Source organism: Sarcophilus harrisii, chromosome 3, assembly GCF_902635505.1.
Source record: "Sarcophilus harrisii chromosome 3, mSarHar1.11, whole genome shotgun sequence".
NCBI lineage: Eukaryota > Metazoa > Chordata > Mammalia > Dasyuromorphia > Dasyuridae > Sarcophilus > Sarcophilus harrisii.
In genome coordinates, this window is record NC_045428.1 from 76,865,983 (window position 1) to 76,889,000 (window position 23,018).

A 23,018-nucleotide genomic window follows, 5' to 3' on the forward strand; every position below is an offset into this window, starting at 1 on the left:
CATCCTACAAGGATAAGCTAAAGCCAGTTTGTAAAAGATTTTAAATACCAAACAGAAAAGCTTTTATTTTATCCTAATAGCAATGGATAATGAAACACTTCATGAATGAGAATGACAGGATTGGACCTAGTGATACAACTTTATGAAGACTGGAAAAGGGATAAATTGGATATTGAACAGCAGATTAGTATATCAGTCTAGGGCTTAGGGGTAGTAGAGGGCTTAGATCTGGTTTTGAGTCACTACATATTTATTCTATCAATCAGAATACTACTACTACAGCTTATATAAGATCATGAAAATAAAATCAGTTTATGTGGGGAAATTATTCTCTATTAATTAAGAAATACATTCTCCCAGGGCCATGGATGAACTGATACAGTATCCAACTAGGTAAAACTCAATCAGTAATTTTCTAGACTGCCCCAGTGATCTTAGAAAACAGGGGACAGAAAATTAAGTCATAAGAAGCAAAAGGATCTAAGAATTTGGAATAGCGACAATGAATAAATGAATATTTTGAAAAGTAACAGAAGATTGGTCTTCTGGGGGAAAAAAAGTAGGGAAAGCTAGACATCTGTCTTTTGATACTACCTAGCAAATTATTTGAAAAATAGTACATAACAATAAAATTTTCATTTTCGAGTCAATAGGTGAGATGTTTCTGACTAAAAGTGTGATAGCTCTGAAAATACTAGGCAGCTACAGATGCCATCTTTTTTAGGAAATGGTTAAAATCTAGACTTACCCACATAGTGGTCCTGATGGTACTCGTGCAAGTCAGGGTCTCTGAACTCTAATGTTTTCTTAGTCAATTCCATTTGATTCTTATGCGCTCCTTGATTCTTTTTCACCAACCTAAAAGTGTCTCTATATTTTTTGTTGGATGATGTGCTCTGGGCTTTCATCCTAGAATGCAGTGTGGTTTCTGGTTAAATGACCATGATCAGTATTATAATTTGCAAAGTCAGCTACTGATAAAACAGAATTCTGACAGAAATATAAGTAAACTCAACAGAAATGAACCAGACAGATGAAGGTATCACAAGAAATTGTCTATCATTGATAATAAAACTACACAATATAGTCATATTAAATCTTAATAATTATATAAAGTACTTCAATTAACTTTTAAAAATCATTTTCCTTTAGTCTTCACATACCTCTGGAAAGGAGAGGAAATATATAATTAAAAAAGTCATTGTTTTTCTACAAGAAATGCTACATTTTATATGTTAAAGGTATGAAGGTATTCATTTGACCTCTGAGGCTGATCATGAAAAAGTTGGGGCAGTATCCCATAAGACAAAGCTTAGAGTCACTCTGAGCAGCTTTAGCATTTTCTCATTCCTTTTGGATGCCAGTTTCTCCAAACATCTTAAAAATTACTAAACATATTCATTTACTATCCTTAGAGATAGCTGCTTAGCATGGTTACTATGTGTACAGTATCAAAAGGAAAAAATACTGAGTTGTGGTTTCCCCCGACCCCCAAGGGAAAATCTACTTCTAAAAATATAAAGGCAGCTGACTTTTCATGGGTGTGGAAAAGGCCCATTTTTAATAAATTGGTATCATTTCTGACCATTACATTACATTTTTAAATGTGCTCCAAAGCACATTCAGATTTACTGTATGATTATGAAGTAAAGTCAAATAATTTACACAATAGTATAACATGCTAAGAGTCTACAGTCTGCCTAAGGTAAAAGAAAATTAATTTTCATTTAAAGACTGAAAACTTTTGGCCTCATAAATCACATGGCTAGTAACATGAAATAGTACTTTAAGAATAAAGCAAACACAAATATCCAAAATCCAGTCTTTTATTGTTAAATCAAAATTTGTGATTTTTTTCTCAATAGATTTGGTTAGAATAAACTGATTCACAGCTTTAAAACACTGCAGGTTCCAAAACCTTAATTTATGGGTATCCTCACTGAAAAATACTTAGGTAACTTAGTGGGAAAATCCCCTGTCTGCTGAAACTATCTTCTCATTTTTTTCTTTCTTTAGTTGTAGCAACTTAACATTTGGTATATTATCTATGCTTTTATGTTATGCTTTTAAGCTAATGTAGTGCCATTTGGGCAATTTTTTGTAGGAAGAAATTCTGTTCCAATTTTTGGGTTCTTTCAAATACAAAATAAAATTTCCTAAATTTAAACCAAACAAATTTTTATTGATGAACTATTTGTCATATAAGAGGCACAAGTGCACATTCCAGGAGATACTTGGTGCTTGTCCTCAACAATATTAAATTTGTAAAACAGAAGCCAATATTAGTTAAATGAATTTAGAAATTGAGGGCGAGAAATCAATAAACCTCCCCAAAGGTCAGATTTTTTAAAAATTTATTTGAAGTAAAACTTATAAATGTAGCATTCACGAAGCCTTCAGATAAAGGAAATGCCAGATAGTGTTAACTGAACAATTTTTTTCTGAACTAAAAATCAGTTTTGAAATGCATAGAGGAAACAAGAGTTTTGAAAATAAAATATCAAGAAATATGGGGAAGAGAAAAAATCCAAAAAGAGAGCATTAAAAAAGCTCTCTTTTAAAGAGGCCAGAAATTAATAAACATTAACTTAAAGGAATAAACTGAAAATAAAGCATTAAGAATTTCAAGACAAAATTGAAAAATAAAGAAAGAACAAAGGAAGAAACAAAAGGTAGTGGCTTCAGACATATGTGACTAATGAATTAGGTTGGTTCCATAAGACACAAAAGTAATTCTCATAATTTATAAGCTACATACTAAATACATTCATGGAAAAGAAAATTTTAAATTATATGACACCACAATAAGTTTGAGATCATTTCCTATAGAAATTTTAACATCTTATCTTCAGAACTGTGTGCATTTTTGTTCTTTATTTTTCAATTAAAATTTTCTACATTTGAAAAATTTCTGAAGACTTGCAATTTCGACAACTCTTCCCTTTTCTTTTATTCTCTAACCACTTTCAGATGAATGGTAGCTATGTTTGATGAATTTATCTTAGTAATTTTACCAGGCCATTTTGACAAAGCAACAGAGGGCACAAAATGGATTCCAGGAGGGGCTGAAAGGTTTTGTTCCACAATAAAGTCAGAAATAAAATTGTGAAGGAAGAAAGGAATGCTACAGAAAAGGGAAAAAAGAAAAATCAAAGGAAAAATCTGGGAGGTATTAAAGGGAAAAGGAAGAGAAAACCAAATTCTATTTTAAACAACCATGTTAAATTTCTGAATATGTAATCCTCACAAATTGGTTTCTTATCAACTCTACTTCCGTTTCATCATCTATAAAATGAAGGGAGTTGGACCAGGTGGCTCTGAATTCCTATCCAGCTGTAGCCAAGAAAAAGCTAGCTGCATGCATGACTCTGAACAAATCATTAAACTTTCCCCAAGACCATTTCTTTAACTATAATTGAAGAGGTTATGTAAAATACTCTTAAAAGTCCCTTTTTAATTCTAGAACTATCATTCCATGGACTACAATTAATGAAAACAAACAAGAAATCACAAATAGTTAGACTCACAGGATCACAGGTTGAAAGCTTGGAAATTATCTACTCCATCACCCTCATTTTAGACATAAAAGAATCCTGAAAGCTTAAGTGATTTCCTCAAGGTCACAAAGGAGGAAAGCAGCAGAGCTTACAATTCAAGCCCAAGTCCTTTGACTTGAAATTTAGTTCTCTTTTTATGGCCCCTTCTCATTCCATAAGATTATGTAAGTAATGTTCAATGAACTTTTTTTCAAAAACTTAAAAAAGTTAAAAAACTAAAAGTGCTTTGAAGTCTTCAGAAAATTTAACGAGTACCGTATCTGTCAGACTCCCATCACTCTATTACTGCTGCTGCCTTCTACAAAATAAGAGCCAGAGCAAGGAGTCCTGGAACTAGATTTGACACAGAAAACCTATGGGACTTTGAACAAGGGATTCAACACTCTAAACCGCAGTATTCTTTTCTAAGATGGGAAGCTAAGAATATTTCCAGTGCTAAAATTGCATCATTTCATAGTTCTTTATCTTTTTGAGCTGAAAATGAATAACAAAAATGCCTGGATGCCAGATATGAGGAAACCACAATGAAATGACTATGGACAAACTATACTCAACAATAATAAACAGAAGGAAATGTTTATACTAACAAAATTAAAAATTAGATCACAGATGTGTTTGTATGTGTATGTCTCAAACACAAGAAAATACTTATGAATGAAGTCTACTTTATACACATGACATTTATATCTTTATATATATATAATGTACATACACAAACATATTTACATACATACATATACTTACATATACACTATATACAGATGGATACATGAATACTTCAAGGCACAGCTTCATAAATATGCTATTATTCTAATATCTAGATTAAGTATTATCTAATACTATCACCCCTATTTTCTTAAGTTGCATTTTAGTACCAAATTCCCAAAACATTTATATTGGCTATTTTCCAATTTTTAAGTCTTTTCTTGAATGGATTGTGATCTATTTTTCCCGTTTTTCTTACGTAAGCAGGAATAGAATATGTTTACTTTAGGAAACTTTAGACCCCTAAAAACCCTTTAGTTCTAAAAATGACTACTGCTGGGTCCAAAGGCAGTGTGAATCAATGTCAAATGACAATTTTTTAATACCCCACATGGCAACAGGCCCAACAATACCACAATGCAGAATATTTTGAATTGTGAAACCAATCATTGTTACACTGATCCATTTATTATGGATAAATGAAGTGAAATATTATAAATTACTAAATTTACTTGGGGTGATTTGACTAGGGCAAGAATACTCTATTCCTTTTTATCTAATTATTTCTCAGTGTATTTGTATTTTTCACATCATCATCAATACTCATAACTCACCATATTTCCACCATATTTCCTAAGGTTGTTTTTTTTTTTTTGTTTGTTTGTTTGTTTTTAATTACTGGCTCCTTTACTGTCAAACCAACTTTAAAATGTACTTTGGTTATCATAATTCTCAGATTTCTTGTGCAGTCCAAGAAAAAGTTTTCTAACATATACAAAAAATATAGGCAAAGTTCAACGCACAATAAATTTTGTTATCTACACATCTTTGAAAACAAAAATTTACTAAGACTTACCCTTCAAATGTCTTTCTTTAAAAAAATAGCACAGTTAGTCTTTATACTGATTTTAAAAGGAAATATATAATTATTTCAATGTTTACTTAAATATAGTTAATCTTTATAAAAAAAAAAAGTTTTACCCTGATTATGAGCCCTATTTACATTAAGGACTTAAATGCACAAATGCAAAACAATTTTTTATATCACATGGTCCACTTTTGTGTATCTTATCAGTTAATAACAGAAAGCTCTATCATGGGTCAGGGACAAAGTCATTCATGACAACTATTATTCATAACAGTGGCACTCACATTTTTGCTATTAAAAGTTTTCATGTATTCTCAATAAAACATACAAAATAACTACACATTCTCTACCATGATTCAATGTGTAACCTACGAAATGGACAAGAAAATTTTTTGGCAGAAAAGGCATTGCTTGTATCATACAAAATTATTCTAGCAATAAATTTTCATGATATTAATTTTTAAATTATATTTTAAAACAATTTATAATGTATGCAAAGTGCTTTTTAACTGCACGCTATATAAATGGAAGTTATTACTAAAACATTAACAGAATTTTAGTATCAAAAGAAATAAATCAATACTGTATTATAACTTATTTTCAAATAGTTTTAGTCTTAACCACAAGACTCCTTGCTAAACTTAGATTTAGAATGTACTTCTATCCTTTTTTAAGTTATTTATTTGCAAATTTTAAAATGTTTGGTCATTTCTGAATTATAAGAAATTTTCACTCATAGTGGCTATAACAATATCTTGCATTTATGTAGCGCATTTATTTTCAAAGTGCTTTCACATAGATTCTTTTTAATAAAAGCATGCAAAATTATTATTAAGAGTACTTAAGGGAATAATGTGTACGTATCAGAGACCCCCACTCCATCTATATCAGGAGTATTTTTATATACCATAATTTCTTTACCTTCCATCTGTGTAAAAGGATATGCTTTTCTTCTGAGACTAAAGTTTTATATGCCATTACAGGATCCATGGTCCATGACATTTGGCGCAAAGAAATGAAAACATGTTTTGCCATTTACATATGAGTGTTATTTTTTAAATATTACCTTTTTTATAGGTCTTATTTCTGATTCAATCTAAGATTTGAACTATATATAGTATTATTCCGTTGTTACTAAGATCTTATTCTTTGAAACACAGCTGCATACATTAAAAGTATACTGTAAGTTACCCTACAAAATGAACTATTCCCTAATAGTAATGTTATTTTAAAAGGGCCCTACATTAGATTTAGGTTTTTCTTATACCAGAAAAATAAATTCATCAGGCCATGTTGTCTACTAAATAAAGATATATATTTTAGTCACTGTGGTTATCTCAAACTATAAGCATTACATTTCTTTTTGCTTGTCTGTGGAGGCAGAAACTATTTTATGGAATCTCAATAATGGAAAAATGTAGGTGAATGTTTATAAAAACTACAAAAAAGGCTTTAGCATTTAAATGTCCATATTAGATCTTTTTAAATACCTGGGCTCAAGTCCCACTTCTGACACATACAGGCTATGTGAGCTTAGGTAAATAACTTAACCTTTGAGTGCTCTAGGCACTTTTCTTTTATATCGGATGCACCAATCTGACTGCTTAAGAGAGTTTTCTGATCATGAAGTCTCCAACATCAATAAACTGAGTCTCTATCCCTTCCTCTATATCTGGATAATATAAGATCATAAGACAACTTGAATCTTTATATTTTAATTATATGCTCTCTAGGGGTTTCAGATTTTAAAAAAAATCAAATGCAATTTCTAATGTGCAGGAAAAAAAAAGAAACAGAAGCAAAAGAAACTTAAGAGATTTTCCTCTCACCCACAAACCTAGATTGTTATTAACTGTAAAGTCAAAAGGGCATTTTTTAGTGGTGGTTGTTGTTGGTTTGTTTTTATTTGGTTCAAATGAATGAAACTGGAGCATGAGGGAGTTCATATTTCTATGGCTGAAAGAACTGATAAGACAATTTTTTGTTAACTGGGAGGTTTTGGAACTTCTTTCCATCTAAGTCTTCATAAACAAGGTTAGTTCTCATTTGCCAAATATTTTAGTAGAGACTCTACCAACAAGGTAAAGGATACTCAATTTTTCATCTCATGGTCCCTTCCAGTCTTATGATTGAACTGTATTTCATTTTCATTTGCTAGTCTCATACGGTACTGACACTGCTCCCAAAGCAGTCCTAAAACACATAATACATGTGCATACAACCACCAATTTGTCATTAAAAATATGACCGCATTTGTTTTACTGTATTTCCTGGGTGTCATTTTGACAATTTATTACAATCTGAGGATACGAGAGGTACAATCACAAAGACTGAGAGGGAGAGCATCAAACTGGGGGCCAATTTTAATATTTTATACTAAATTATAATATTATACAAGATCACAGTTTTTTCTGCAGAAAAGGGTGGACAACAAGTGCATTTAAGTCTAAAAATAAGGCCCTAAGTGCTAAATTCAAACAAATACAAAACTTCTGAAAAAACATTTATAGCAAAACAGTGCAATGTGTACTGTGCCCACATCCCAGCCATGTGAACTGAGTTATTAGCTTATTAATTTAAAATATATTTGAGCTGAGGGTTTTGAATCCTCAACTAGACAACACAAAAATCTTTAGTTCATTTTCTCGTTCAATTTGCCACTGGTTGATGGCAAGGAAAGGATTTCTGTGTTAAATAACGGTGTCCCAGTAGGACAAGATAAAGCAGGTAGTGTAGCAGTACTAGAAGGCTGTTTTTCTGTGCTAAGTAGTCTCTCATCATCACTCACCTCCCACCTTGTAACTTTGGAAGAAGCCCACTCTGATTGCTCCAGAATAGACTCTGCTGAGGCTCTCTCTGTTGTTTCAGTAGCACCTGATGTGACTGTGGAGTTCAAAAACATTTTCCTGGGTCTTTTCCTCTTCTTTAGCATTTTAAAATCAAGTTTTTGCGTCCTCAGGTAGTTTCCCACAACAGTTTTTCTAGCTAAATGTCCACAACCCAAAACAGCAGAATATTTAGAGAGCAAAGGTGATATATATTTTCTTATAATCTCATTCTTTCTGCTTCTAACCCAGGATATTTGTTTTTCTGAAGTGTTCTTAATTCTTACTCTAGCAATTCCATGATGAAGAACCATAGGTCCAGAAGTCTTTTTGGAAAAAAGTGAGTCCTTAGTATTTGCTTCTTTCCTTTTCCAGATTCTCTTTGGATTCTTCTTCATTAATAGCTCATTTCTGATAGACTTAACAGGCATTTTTGCAACCTTTTGCTTACATGAGGCTGATCTGGAATAATTTTCTTTTTGAACATGAGTAATGTCATTAGGTGAGATTACTGACAACTGATAAGATTTATCTGCAGGGCTATCAATGGAAATTTCACAATTCTCTGAAGAAGCGGAAGCTTCATTCAGCATTTGACTTGATGTTAAATTATCCCTTTTGGCTGAGGAAAAGCAAGGTCCATCCAGCATTTGACTTGATGTTAAATTATCTCCTTTAGCTGAGGAAAAACAAGGTCCATCCAGCTTTTGACTTGATGTTAAATCATCTCCTTCAATTGAGGAAAGGGAAGAACCATCCAACTTCTGACTTGATGTTGAATCATCTCTTTTATCTGGGTCTGAAGCATAGCTTTCAAGTTCTAATAAATCAGAAGGCTGGCTAGCTGGTAAACATTTTTTCTGAGAAGCAAGACCTTTGTTCAACTTAACATTTAAGTTGAGACTTTTAAACAGTTGTCTCACATGGGCAGGTTTTTTATCCTTTTCTCCAGATTCATCAGTAGGAATTGTTTTCAGGACTCGATTGGTCATTGAATCATAATATTTAAATGAACACTGTTTGTATCTATATTTTATAGAATCATTATCTATGGAACTGAGATTTCTTCTCATTTTAATTTCATCAAGAATTGCTTTATTCTGACTAGTTTCTGGGCAAGAAAGAACATAAACTACTGTTTCAGGTTGCACAGGACTCAAAATTTTGCTGTATGATTCAGGAAGCTTAAGTGTACAAAATCTGGTACTCATATTTGGTGTCCTATCATTCTCCAACCAAATACCTGTCTCGTTGTCACATAACTCTTCCTCAGTGAATGTGTGTCTTCCAAATATTGAATAGTCTATCACACTTGTCTGAGTCCCATGGCTGACTTTAACAACTTGGCATCGAGAAGCCATGCGCCATGTTCGCTTCCTAGGCCTCTTAGCTGGTGGTGCATTGCATAGCGTATCTGAGGCCTCAGAAAAGTTGCCAAAACTACAAACACTTGAAGTATCATTAAATTCTCGCAGTCCATTAGTAGATTTTCTAGCTTTCTGCTTATTTTTGCTGGTTTTCTTAGGCTCAGGCTCATCATTAAAGTAACAGCGGAAATTCCGGCCTTCCCGGAATTCACGCACCATAGCTTCGATTTTTAAGTCATCTTCATACATTATCTGAGTCCATGTTTTTCCCACAAAGGAAGGAGGCACATGAGGAAGTGCAGGAAGCACTGGCTCATCACAATGTTCCACTGTATTCACATTTGCTTCCTGTGTGTCCTCTACAGAACTAACTTTGAGAACAGAGCTCAAACGAGATTGATAGTTCTCATCTTCCAGGTCAACATGCACCTCAGTCAAAAGATCTATTTCTTTCACAGATAATGAATGCTGGCCAGCTACTGATTGAAATGGGGCATCACAATCGAAACTCATGTCAGAATCTGTTGTACTTTCATCCAAAATGGCAGATATATTTAAAAAGGAACTCTCCTCCTCTTGGCTGGACTGTATATTGGGCAGAATGACGTCTTCAACGACTCCGTTAACAGGAACTGTACCAATACTGCTCAACTTTGTTTCTGAGTTTTCTCCTAATATGGGGGTGGACTCAAAGTTTAGTGAGCCACCAGTACCCATACACATAATGCTCAATTTTGTTTCTAAGTTTTCTCCTACTTTGGGAGTTGAATAAAAATTTAGTGAGCCAATAGTCCCCATACCCACACTGCTCACCACTGTTTCTGAGTTTTCCCTTTGATTAGGAATTGACTCATAATTTAATGAGTCATCAGTCCCCATACCCATACTGCTCACCTTTGTTTCTGAGTTTTCTCCTAGTTTAGGAGTTGACTCAATTAGTAGATCATCAGTACCCAAATCCATACAGATCAATGCTATTTCTGAATTTTTTCCTAATTTGGTAGTTGATTTAAAATTAGGTGAGCCAGCAGTCCCCATATCCATTTTAATCAAATTTGTTTCTAAATTTTCTCCTAATTTGGCAGCTGACTCAGAGTTAAGCGAGTCATATCCATGCCCTATATCCATAATGGATAACAATGGGTCTGAGTTTTCTCCTAATTTGGCAATTGATTCAAAGTTTAATAAGTTATCATTCTCTATATTCATACTAGTCAACACTGTTGCTGAATTTTCTCCTAATTTGGGAGTTGACTCAAAATTGCAAAAGCCATCAGTACCCAGAGACATACTGCTTGATTTTATTTCTGATTTTTCTCCTAATTTGGAAGTTAACTCAAAGTTTAGTAAATTATCATTCCCCATATCCATAATGCTGAATTCTGTTTCTGAATTTTCTCCTAAAATGTCAGCTGACTCAAAGTTTAGTGAACCATCAGTCCCTACATCTATATTGGTCAACTTGGTTTCTGAGTTTTCTCCTAGTTTGGGAGCTGATTCAAAATTTGGTGAGCTACCAATCTCCATCCCTATATTAGTCAAATTTGGTTTTGAATTGGCGCCAAGTTTAGAAGGTGACCCATGGTTTACTGAATCACTAGTCCCCATAACAATACAGTTTATCATATTCTTTAAGTTTTCTCCAAATCTGGGAGGGTTTTCAAAGTTGAATGAGCCATCAATTCCCATACTCTTACTGATAAACTCCGTTTCTGAATTTTCTTCTACATTAGATGCTGACTGAAATTTTAACAAGTCCTCAATTCCTATGTCCACATTTACTGAACTTTCTGAATTTTCTTCTATATTGGAAGTGGGTTCAAAGTTAAATGAATCATCAACTGCCATACCCGTATTGATTAACTGTGATTCTGAATTTTCTTGTTTGGTAATTGACTCAAAGTTTAATGAATTAAAAGCACCCACTCCAATGTCAGTCAACAATTTTTTGGAGTCTGCTCTAAGTACAGGACTTGATTCAAGTTTTGATGATTTAAACATAATCTCCAAGTTTTTTTCTACTTTGTGCACTGACTCAAAGCTTCCTGGGCTACCAGTCCTCAAACCCACATTGACCAACTTTGCTTCTGAGTCTTTATCTAACTGGGGATATGACTTTAAAAATAATGAGCTACTAGTCCCCAAATTCATACTGATCAACTCTGTTTCCTCCTCTTCTGGAGATAACTTACAGTTTGATGAGTCAACAGTTGCTACACTCCCAATGACTAACTCTGATTCTGAATTTTCTCTGTGATTTTGAACTGATTCAAAACTTAATGACCTAACAGTCTCCAGTGTTACTGAGTCTGCTTTGGGTATGACACTTGGTTTGATGTTTGGTGAGCTTCTAGATGCAGTAAGGATACAGCTGAACACTGTTTCTAAGTTTTTTCCTATTTTGGGAATTGACTCAAAGCATAGTGAACTACCAGTATCCTCTACAATACCAGTCAACATTGTTTCAGAGTTTGCTCTAGGTATGGGACTTGACTTGAGGTTTGATGAATTCAACATTGTTTCTAAATTTTTTCCTATTTCAGGCACTGATTCAAAGTTTGCTGAGCTATTAGTTCCCAAACTCATATTGACCAACTTTGTTTCTAAGTCTTTTTCTAATTTGGGATTTGACTCAAAGATTATCGAGCTAACAGTACCCAAACCCATTCTGATCAACTTTGTTTCTGAGTTTCCCCCTGACTCAACGTTCCATGAGCCAACAGTTCCCATTCTCACATTGACTAATCCTGTTTCTGAATTTTCTATTTTGGAAGTTGAATCCAAGTTTGAGCTACTAGTCCCTACACTTGTAATAACAAACCTTCTTTCTGAGTTTTCTTCCAGTTTGGGAGTGATCTCAAAGCCATCAGTTACCATAGTCATACTGTCTAACTGCGATTCTGAATTTTCTTCTTTAGAAATTGACTCAAAATTTAGTGAGCTATCAGCACCCAAATCTATACCAATCAACTTTGTTTCTGAAATTTTCCCTAATTTATCTGACTCAAACTTTACTGAGCCACTATTTCCCAAACCCATGCTCATTAACTCTGTTTCTGAGCCTTCCTCTACTTTGGAAGTTGACTCAAAGTTTGAAGAGCCATCAGTTCCTATACCCACATTAATTAAACTTGTTTCTGAATTTTCCCCTAATCTGGGAGGTGAATCAACATTTAGTGGATCCCTAGTCCCTACACTCATAATGACAAACCTTTTCTTGGGGTTTTCTCCCAGCTTAAGAGTTGAGTCAAAGTTCACTGAGCTACCCATACTCATCAACTTTGTTTCTAAATTTTCTCCTACTTTGGGAGTTGACTCAACTGAGCCATTAGTTCCCATATCTATACCAACAAATCTTATTTCTGAATTTTCTCCTTGGTTGGGAGCTGGTTCAACAGTTAATGAGCCACTAACAATGAACTTTCTTTCATTTTCTTGTTTGAGAGGGGATTCATCAAAGTTTAGTGAGGTACCAGTCCTCAAATCCATACCAGTAAACACCGACTTTGAGTTTGTCCTGGATATGGGAGTTGTTGACTCAAAAGTTGAGCAGTGACAGCTTCCCATTAAAACAGAACTCATGCTAGTTTCTAAATTTTTTTCTACTTTGGAAGTTGACTCAAAGTTGAATGAGCCACTAATATCTACATGCCTACCAATAAACTTAGTTTCTGACAAACTTTGTTTCTCACAAACCTTTTCTGGTAATTTGGTACTTGACTCAAAGTTTATTGAGCCATAAGTCCCTATATCAATGCTAGTCATCTTTGTTTCTGAGTTTCCTCCTAGTCTGAGATTGGATAAATTGTTTATAGAGTCACTAGCCCCCAAATCCATATTAATTAACTCTGGCTCTGATCTTGCACCTAGTTCTGGAGTTGACTCAAAGTCTGTTGAGCCACTAGTCCCCAAATGCATGCTTATTAACCTTGTTTCTGAACATTTCACAAATTCAGGAACTGAATTAAAATCTGGGGAACTATCAATTCCTGCACCAATTAACCTGGCTTCTGAATTTTCTCCTAGTCTGGGAATTGATTCAAAGTTTACTCGGTCACCAGTCCCCAAAGTCAAACCAATCAACTTTGTTTCTAAGTTTTCCCCTACTTTGGGAGAAGACTCAAAGTTGAATGAGTCACCAGCCTGTGTACCAATGCTAATCATCCTTGTTTTTGAATTTCTTCTTAGTTTGGAAGTAGAAGCAAACTTAAGTGAGCGATAAAACCCCATACTTGTACGTCTCATTTTTATTCTTGACCTTGCTTTTAATTTTGGGGTCAACTCAAATTTTAACGAACTACTAGGCCCTATACCAACACTGGTAAATTTTTTTTCCGGGTTTTCTTCTCCTTTGGCAGCTGACTCAAATTTTAGTGAGCCACCAGCCCCAACACCAAAACTGGTAAACTTTGCATCAGAATTTGTTCTTAATTTGGGAGTTGATTGCAAGTTTACTGAATTACCAATCTCCATAGCAATGCCAGAAAACTGTGTTTCTGAGTTTGTTCCTAGTTTGGGAGTAGATGGAAAGTTAAGTGAACCACTACTCCATTGGATCAAGTTTTTTTTTGAGTTTTCTTCTAATTTTGGAGCTGATTTAGAATTTCCTGAGTAATCAGTCTCCATATCTATACTGAATAATCTTGTTTCTGAGTTTGCTTCTAGTTTGCAAGTTGACTCAAGGTTTACTGAGCTATGTGTTCCCACATCCATATGGTTAGACATGGTTTCTAAGTTTCCTCCTGGTGTGGGAGTTGACTCAAAATTTACAGAATCAAAAGTCTGCACGCTTACATTGATCAATTTTGTTTCCGAGTTTCCTAATTTGGGAGGTGATTCAAAGTTTACTGAGTGATAAGTCCCCATATCCATACTGCTCAACTTTATCTCTGAATTTTCTCCACAAGTGAGAGTTGACTCAAATTTTAGTGAGTGACCAATCCCCATATGACTCAATTTTGTCTCTGTCTCTCCTTTTAATTTGGGGCCAAACTTTATTGAGCCACCAGTCCCTATTCCAAAACTGCTAAATTGTGCTTCTGAGTTTGTTCCTAACTGAGGACTTGACTCAATGTGTAAAGAGCCATCAGTTCCTATAGACATATGGCTCAACCATGATTCTAGATTTTCTCCTAGTGTGGAAGTTGGCTCTAAGTTTACTGAGCCATTTGTCTCCAACCCCATACTGATCAACTTTGATTCTGAGCTTTCTCTTTTAGCTGACTGAAATTTTACTGAGTGACCAGTCCTCATATGGATGTGGCACAATTTTGTCTCTGACTTTGCTCCTAGTTTAGGAGTTGATTTAAATTTTAGAAAGCCACCAGTACTCATATCCATACTTCTCAACTTTGTACCAGTGCTTTTTCCTAATTTAGGAGTCGACTGAAAATTGAATGAACTACCAGTCCCCATATCCATCTTGACAAATTTTGTTTCTGAATTTACTCCTAATTTTGGAGCCAACTTAAAGTTTAGTGAGCTGCCAATATCCATACCCATATAACTCAATTTGGTTTTCAAGTTTTCTCCTAGTTTGGGTGAAGACCCAAAGTTATGTGAGCTACCAATCCCCACAACCCTACTGGTTAACTTCATTTCTGAATTTTCTCCTGGTTTGGGAGTTGACTTGAAGTTTAGTGGGCTACCAGTGCCCATACCCATATTTAACAACCCCGTTTTTGACTCTGTTCCTAGTGTGGGAGATGACTCAAAGTTTGGTGGGCCACTAATATCCATACCCATGCTGAACAAATTTGTTTCTGAGTTTTCTCCTAATTTGGGGGTTGACTCAATGTTCAATGAGCCATCAGGTTCCATATTCATATGGTTCAACTTTCTTTCTAAACTTTCTCCTAATTTGATGACTGACTCAGCCTTTCCAGTGCTACTGGTGTTCATACACAAATTGCTCAGATTTGTTTCTGTTTTTTCTACCAGGTTGGGGGTTGCTTCAAAGTTTAATGAGTTACGAGTGTCCATAGATATTCTACTCAATTGTGTATCTGAGCTTTGTCCTAATTTGATGACTGATAAAACTTTTAAAGAGTCACAAGTACTTTTAAGAATACTGCTCAATTCTGTTTCTGAGCTATCTCCAAATTTGATGACTGACTCAAATTTTTGTAGGTTAATAGTTCTCTTACTGGTACCACTCAATTTTGTTTCTGAATTTGTTCCTAATGTAGGGGTTAACTCACATTTTAAGGCAGTATCTGTACTTACATTTATACAGGTCAACTTTTTTCCTGAGCTTTCTCCTAGTCTTTTTACTGATTCAAAATTTACTAAGCTACTAGGGTCTGTGTCCAGACTGCTAAAATTTATTTCTGAACTTTCTTCCAGTTTGAGGGTTGATCCAAAATTTAACGAGCCACCAGAATTCTTACTAAGATAGCTCAATTTTGTTTCAGAGTCTTCTTTTAATTTAGGAGTAGACTCAAAGTTTCCTGAGAAACCAATACCCATAGAAGTACTGTTCAACTTTATTGTTGACTTTTCTCCTAGGTTAAGGGTTGACCCAAAGTTTACTGAGTCACTAGTATTCATGCTAATATTGCTTAACATCGTTTTGGATCTTTCTCCAAATCTAATGATTGACTGAAAGCTTTCTGAGTTACCAGTACATAAATTAACACTGTTCAATTCTTTTTCTGAATTATCCCTTAACTTGGAAGTTTTCTCATTCATTTTTAAACTGTTCAATTTTATTTCTGAGCTTTCTCCTAATTTGGGAACTGATTCAAAGTTTGGTGAGCCATCAGTACGCAAACTCATACTAGTCAATTTTGCTTCTGAGTTTTCTCTTACTGTGGGAGTTGCCACAATATTTGGTGTGCCTACAATACCTGTACTTATACTGCTCAACTGTGTTTCCGAACTTACTCCAAATTTAATGACTGATTCAAAGTCATGTGAGCCCATCATATGCATACTGGTCAAATCTGCTTCTGAACTTTCTCCAAGTTTAGGGATGGATTCAATGTTTCTTGAGCTACTAATATCTACATCAGTACTGCTCAATTTTGTTTCTAAGTTTTCTCTTAATGTTGAAGTTGACTCAAAATTTTGTGAGCCACCATCAGTTCCCATGCAGATTTTTCTCAACTTTGTTTCTGAGCTCTCTCCATATATAATGACTGACCTAAAGTTTCCCGAGTCACCAGAATTCATACCGATATTCCTCAATTTTGTTTCTGGGTTTTGTCCAAATCTGAGCAACTTAAAATTTTGTGAGCTGCCAGTACTCATTCTGCTTAACTTTCTGTCTGTATTTCCTCCCATTTTGATGGCTACTTCAAAGTCACCAATTCCCATATCATTAATGCTCACCTTTGAGTTTTCTCCTAGTTTGGGAGTTACCTCAACATCTTTTGAACCACCGGTACTTACATTGCTGAATACTATTTCTGATTTTTTCCCCAAATTGAAGGATGACTCAAAGTTAAGTGAGCTACCAGTCCCCATAGCAAAACAGCCTAACTTTATTTCTGAATTTTCTCTAAATTGGGTGTTTGACTCAAAGTTGCCCAAGTTACCAGTTTCCATACTCATATGGCTTAATTTTGCTTCTGAATTCTGTCCAAATCTGATGACTGTGTTTTGTGAGTCACTAGTACCTGTACCCCTCAACTTTGTTTCTGTATTTTCCCCCAATTTTGAAATTGGCTCAAAGTTTAATTCAGTCTTACGTTTTTCAATACTACTTAACTTTGTTTTTGAGATTTCTCCTAATTTAGGAATTATCTCAAAATTTAGAGAACTATCACTTTCCTGATCAATATTACTCAATTTTGTTTCCAAGTCTTTTCCAAATCTGATAATTGAGCTAAACTTTTGTGAATCCCCAATCCCTATACTTACACTGCTCAATTTTGTCTCTAGATTTTCTTCTACTTTGGGAGTTGAATCAATGTTTTGAGAGCCTTTGGCACTCATACCAATACTGTTCAATTTTGTTTTGGAGATTTCTCCTGGTTTGGGAGTTGAATGAAGGTTTAATGAGTCACCACTAGCCAAACCAATATTGCTTAAATTAATTTGGGGGTTTTCTCCCCTCCAAATTTGAGGGGCGGTTGCCTCAAAGCTTAATGAGCCACTAGTTCTCATACCAAAAATACTCAAATCTGATTCTGAGTTTTTTCCAAATCTGATAATTGACTTCAAATTTTGTGTCTCTTCAATATTCATACTCATACTGATCAACTCTGTTTCTGAGATTTTTTCTGATTTTGGGGTTGCTTCAATGTTAAATGAGCTACCAGTAGTCAGACTCATATTTCTTAACTTTGTTTTAGAGTTTTCTCCTACTTTAGGGACTGGATCAAAGTTTAATAAACTATTAGTATCCATACTACTATTTCTTAGTTTTTTACTTAATTTTCCCCCTAATTTGGAGGTTAAATCAATCCTTAACAAACCACCAGTTTCAACATTAATATTGCTCAACTTTATGTCTGGCCTTTTTCCAAATCTGAAGATAGAATTAAAGTTTTCTGAGCCACCAGTACCCAAACCCAAACTGCTCAATTTTGTTTCTGCATTTTCTCCTACTTTGGGGACTGAATCAAATTTTAATAATCCACCAATACCCATAGGTTTCCTGAGTTGGAAGTCAGCCTCCCAAATTTTACCCTGAGATTGTAAACCATCTCGTTGCAAAAATGATTTACCTGAGGTCATATGGAAAGAGTTCCCTTGTCCAACTTTAGGGCTCTGACGTAAAACTGAAGAAGCTCCTAACTGGAGTGATGACTCGAAAGAGTTAGGACATTTGTCCAACTGTACATCCTTATTGCACGTATCGTTCCTGTCTGGGGTACATCTGATTACCGAAATTGAATGATTTTCTGGGGATGATAAACTGGCATTTTCAGTCGTAACTGGACTAACAGCAGGATCTCGAGGTAAAGAACTAATAGAACTGGGGTACTCTGTAACCACTGGTGAACTTTGAATGTTATGGCTACTATTTGAAGTTTGAATACTTTCCTCAGGACTGTGGTTTATCATGTTGTTATCGATGCATATGGTCTCCTCCTGAGAGTCTTCCATAGACAGCTGCTGCTCATTTCCACTTGTTTGGGTAACTGTTGATTGATGAGAAATCTCCTCCATACTGTCCTGGGATTTACAAGAAGAACATGAATCTGCAATGGATTTCAAGTCCCTCATTGATGAATCTTCTCTGTCATCATCAAGAGAATCCTCATCCTCCTCAGCCCCATTTTCTGGAACCTGATCATTATCCAATTGAGCCTCCTTGGGAGGGGGCAGATGGGTGAGAAATGGCATGTCATCATATGTTGACCTAAAATATGGGGGGAATAAATTTCATTATACATACATACATACATATGCATATATATATATACACACATATACACAAATCCACACACACCCACACACCCCCCACATACACAAATTCTAAAGTACACTTAAAATTTTAAATAAAAGATTTTCAAGAACTTCAGAAATGAAGATTCCTCCTACGTAGAAAGGACAAATCAAGGTGACTGAATCAGTCTCTGCCACTGGGAGCTGGGAAATGATTCAGGGACCTGTTAATAGGAGAAAGAGATAGTTTCTGCAACTGGTGCTAAAAAAAAAAAAAAAAACCCTAAGACTCTTACTCACTTCAAAAACATTCAATTCAACAAAATCATTAAGCACTTGCTAGGTGCAAATTATGATAACTATATAGCAAATGCAAAACAGGAATTATCCAAATCAGAGATAAAACAGAAAATACTTGATCAAAATAACAATTACTACAATATAATTTTTATCAACTTCAGAGGTATTTATTATTAATAGTTTGACAGAATAATTAAACAATTATTAAGTATTTAAAATAGCTTTAATTCTAGACAAATGGAAAAAAAATTGTTACCCACAGGAGAATCACGTATGCTATTAAAATGTTACATTAGCTTTTCAGGACATTCAGAATTAGACTGAAACTCTGAAACTTTTCATAACACTGAATTTGGGTTTAGCGGCCCTAGATTTAAAAATGACCTTTGAAAAGTCACGATTTCTCCAGGTCTCAATTTCCTCCTCTGTAAAATGAAACAGACCAAATAACATCAATTCTTATCATCATCAAATGAATCATTTACGTACAGTGCTTTGCAAACCTCAAAGCATAATACTAATTATTAGTAGTATTATTCTTTCTTCACTAGTCAGTTCAGAACATGAACTGGCCTTCTAAATAGAAAGGGATAAGAAGGGAGTTTGGCTACACACGTCAGTAGAAACAGATGTGACAGGCAAGTTAATGACTTATCATTTGCAGTACTAGCTTTAGGGAAGACTGTTTACAACTGTTTCTATAGTGGGTTTGGGAATAAGCTAATTCTGCCTCCTTTAAAAGACTAGACACAATCAATATATCTTCCCTTTTTTAATTACCTAATACATATAATATAAAAACCTAAATCACAAGATCATATTTTTTTGTTTGTTATATTTGCTATGTATACTTCTAAGTTTTATGGGGATATTCAATCTGATCATGTGACAGAATTTAGGAATTTTTTACTTACCTGAAAATATATCAATATAAAAGAAGAGGAAATAATCATGCTGAGCAATAGATTAAAATTTCTGAGATCATAATTATCTACAACTTTTTTTATGAAACTTTTTATTAAAAAGTTACATAACTATACATAGTTAAAATAAAGGATCCAAATTAAATGTCACAAGAATATTTATTACCAAGAATATGAACCAACTCAGCATAAAGACTCAGATCTATGAAAAACTTTAAAGTGACTTAACAGAAAATTAGCAAGGTTAGTAACTACCATTTTTTATAATGAAATTAGTTAGTCTCCATTGGAGAATTACAGAAATCAAAAAGGCTTAAATTGCAAGATGAGGTACTTAGGTGAGATGTGAAAAATAATTACCCAACAATGAAGGTTATTATACACTGAAATCTTACAGGATCCACTTTGCATCTTTAAAAAATATATACATATATAATCTTATGTTTACAAAATGTTTTTGTCAATGTCCCTATCTGTATTCTAGAAGAGGTAATAGCTTTAATATGAAATTTCCTGGGTTCTTTTGGTAAATTTAGTTAGTGAAAAGTAATTCAAAATTATGTTTTGACCATACTTTCTAACTAGGGAACTTCAGTAAAAATCTGAGTTAAGAGTAAGGGTTTCTTTATAAATCTATTTTAACAAACAGAACTATCTATTGAATACTATTACTAGAACAAGAACCATTGCTGATATCAAGAATCTCAATCACTATGACTAAAGAAATCTGTATTAACAGGCCTTTAAGGGAGAACTCTCTAATTAATTATTTTGGGGAGAATAGTGGCTGAAAACAAACTATATACTCCTTTGTGACCTAGTTCCCCTGAATTCCAATAATAATGTTAACTTTGCTGCTGAAAAGATTTATCCTAACATTGCAGTTTTGCAGCTAAAATTAATTATACACTTTCCCTAAAAATTTTAAATAAATCATCTATTAAAAATACTTATACTCATCTATAAAAGTGTTTATATTAAATCTGTACAAAGATCTATATCTATATATGCCTATGTAAGTATCAATGTGTATCTCCCTATAACTCTACATATACAGTAAATAAATGCATGCACTGAATAGATGTCTCCCTGCCTGTGTTTATATATCCTGGCCATCTTCTCACCATCCACATTACCAACACGGATGTCTTTCAACAGTCTCATCACTTAAATGATGGAATTATGATGAAATCAATTCTGCAGTTGCAATTGGAAAAGCTGCATCAATAAGACTTTTCTATAGGTTACTTATCATCCTTATAATTTTCCAAAGCAAAATACTATCCCCCAAGGTGATAATTGACCTCTATGTGTTGTCTCCCCTATTAGTATGTAAGTTCCTTGAAGGTAAAGACTGTCTTCAATTTTGTATCTGTATCTCCACAGCTTAGTACAGTGCTTGACATATAGTAAGAACTTAAAATAATTTTTTTACTGAATCATTCATACATTCATGTACATGTGCATTCATTCATACATATATCTTAAGTATGTAAAAAAGATGCATATTATCTCACCAATTAAATAAAAATCAAAATATTTTAGTAAAATACTGGTAAATTACTCTAAAAAATTTACTACTAAAAAAGTTATGTGATTCCTCTAAACATCAGTGTTCATTTAGCAAAATTAGTTCAAATAACTAAGATGGCCAAATTGCCTTCCTGATAACCCTCAATTGTCACTGATAAGACTGTGCTTAAAAAACTAACTGTATAAAAGTGATAATGAAACATGCAAAATGTGTTGATGAGTATAAAACATTGCTTATTTTTATTCATTTTAAATTAATTACAAAAATTACAATATAAAAAGGAGGGATGATTTTATGCAAAAAACATTTTATTCTTAAAATGTATTTTAAACTTGAAATTGATGGCAATTTCTAGGGGCATATGTATGCTTTCATGAAAGTCATCTATTATTTATTACTCTAAATGGAATTACTCCCACTACCCTTCTTATTTTATGAAAGTATGTCAACTCTCATTAACATTAGGTTATACTGGAAAAACAAAAAAGTTGACCTTTATACAAAATACCTTTATTAAAACATAATGCTGCATTTAAAAAAAATTAAATTGTATTGATATGTTAATTTATTCAAAAAATAAATAAGCTTTAGTATAATTATTACTAATCCTGACTAATTCCCCAGTATATTCTTAATTATAGTCTCAACAATAGCTCTGGATCCCAGAGAGCATATAGAAGAGGAAAGAATCCTAAAAATAAATCAAATAAAAGGATAGTACAATTTCATAAATGACTGGGCCTAAGTGATTTTTGTGTTTTGATTGAGCTGCTCTGTTTGTATGTGTGTAAGACATGAATTATGACAGCTAAAATTTATAATAGTTATTTTACTTAGATTACTATTCCATTCTATCTTATCTCAAAGTTAATGTGCATAAAATAAGTGGTATTATTGGAATAACCTCATTTTTAACTTGATAGAAGTAAAAGCAACCATCTTCTATCTTATCTCAAAGTTAATGTGCATAAAATAAGTGGTATTATTGGAATAACCTCATTTTTAACTTGATAAAAGTAAAAGGAACCATCTTTTCTTATACTGTAAAGAATGCATCATTTTAATTGTTTATTAAAAAAAACAATACTTCTACAGTTTTACATTTTTATCATCTTAGTGGTTTTGCACAAACATTTTTTTTTCTTTCCTCTCTCCACCATACCAGGTATGGTGAGTAGTCAGGTGGCTCAGTGGTTAAAGAACAGCATTGGTCTTAAGAGTCAAAAACTGTAGTCAAATCTGGCCTCAGACAATTATCAGCTGTGTGACTGTAGGCTAGTAACTTATCCTCTGTCTGCTTCAATTTCCCCAACCAAAAGAGTTATTTTTAAAGCCCCAAGAATGGGGCCTGGCACATAGAAGGGCCTTAATAAATACTGTTGTTTCCCTTCCCTTCTCCCATGACAACTACTCATAATTTGAGAGAAGGGGTGAGAAATCCTTTCAACAAATACAAATAAGCAAAACAAATTACCGCACTGTAGTTTAAAAAAAAAAATTGTGTTTCACTTTGCTCGAAATGCATCCATCACTATTCTGTCAGAACTGAAAATTTTCTGTCATCTTTAGTCCTTTGGAATTATGAGGTTGTCATTGCACTGAT

At 33.8% G+C, this 23,018-nt stretch overlaps 1 protein-coding gene across 21 annotated transcripts in view; it reads right to left on the reverse strand.

Moving 5' to 3' along the window:
• Window positions 1-4,403: 4,403 nt before the first annotated feature.
• Window positions 4,404-23,018, reverse strand: part of ZDBF2 (zinc finger DBF-type containing 2) — a 111,504-nt gene continuing 92,889 nt past the window's right edge. For 17 of the 21 annotated variants that reach the window (XM_031958227.1, XM_031958226.1, XM_031958214.1 and 14 more), the window contains one exon: window positions 4,404-18,632. In XM_031958227.1, coding sequence (XP_031814087.1) covers window positions 7,763-18,632 — 10,870 coding nt within the window. In that variant the 3' untranslated portion in view covers window positions 4,404-7,762. The remainder of the gene's footprint in view (window positions 18,633-23,018) is intronic. The other 4 variants (XM_031958230.1, XM_031958231.1, XM_031958232.1 and 1 more) reach the window with 4 other exon arrangements.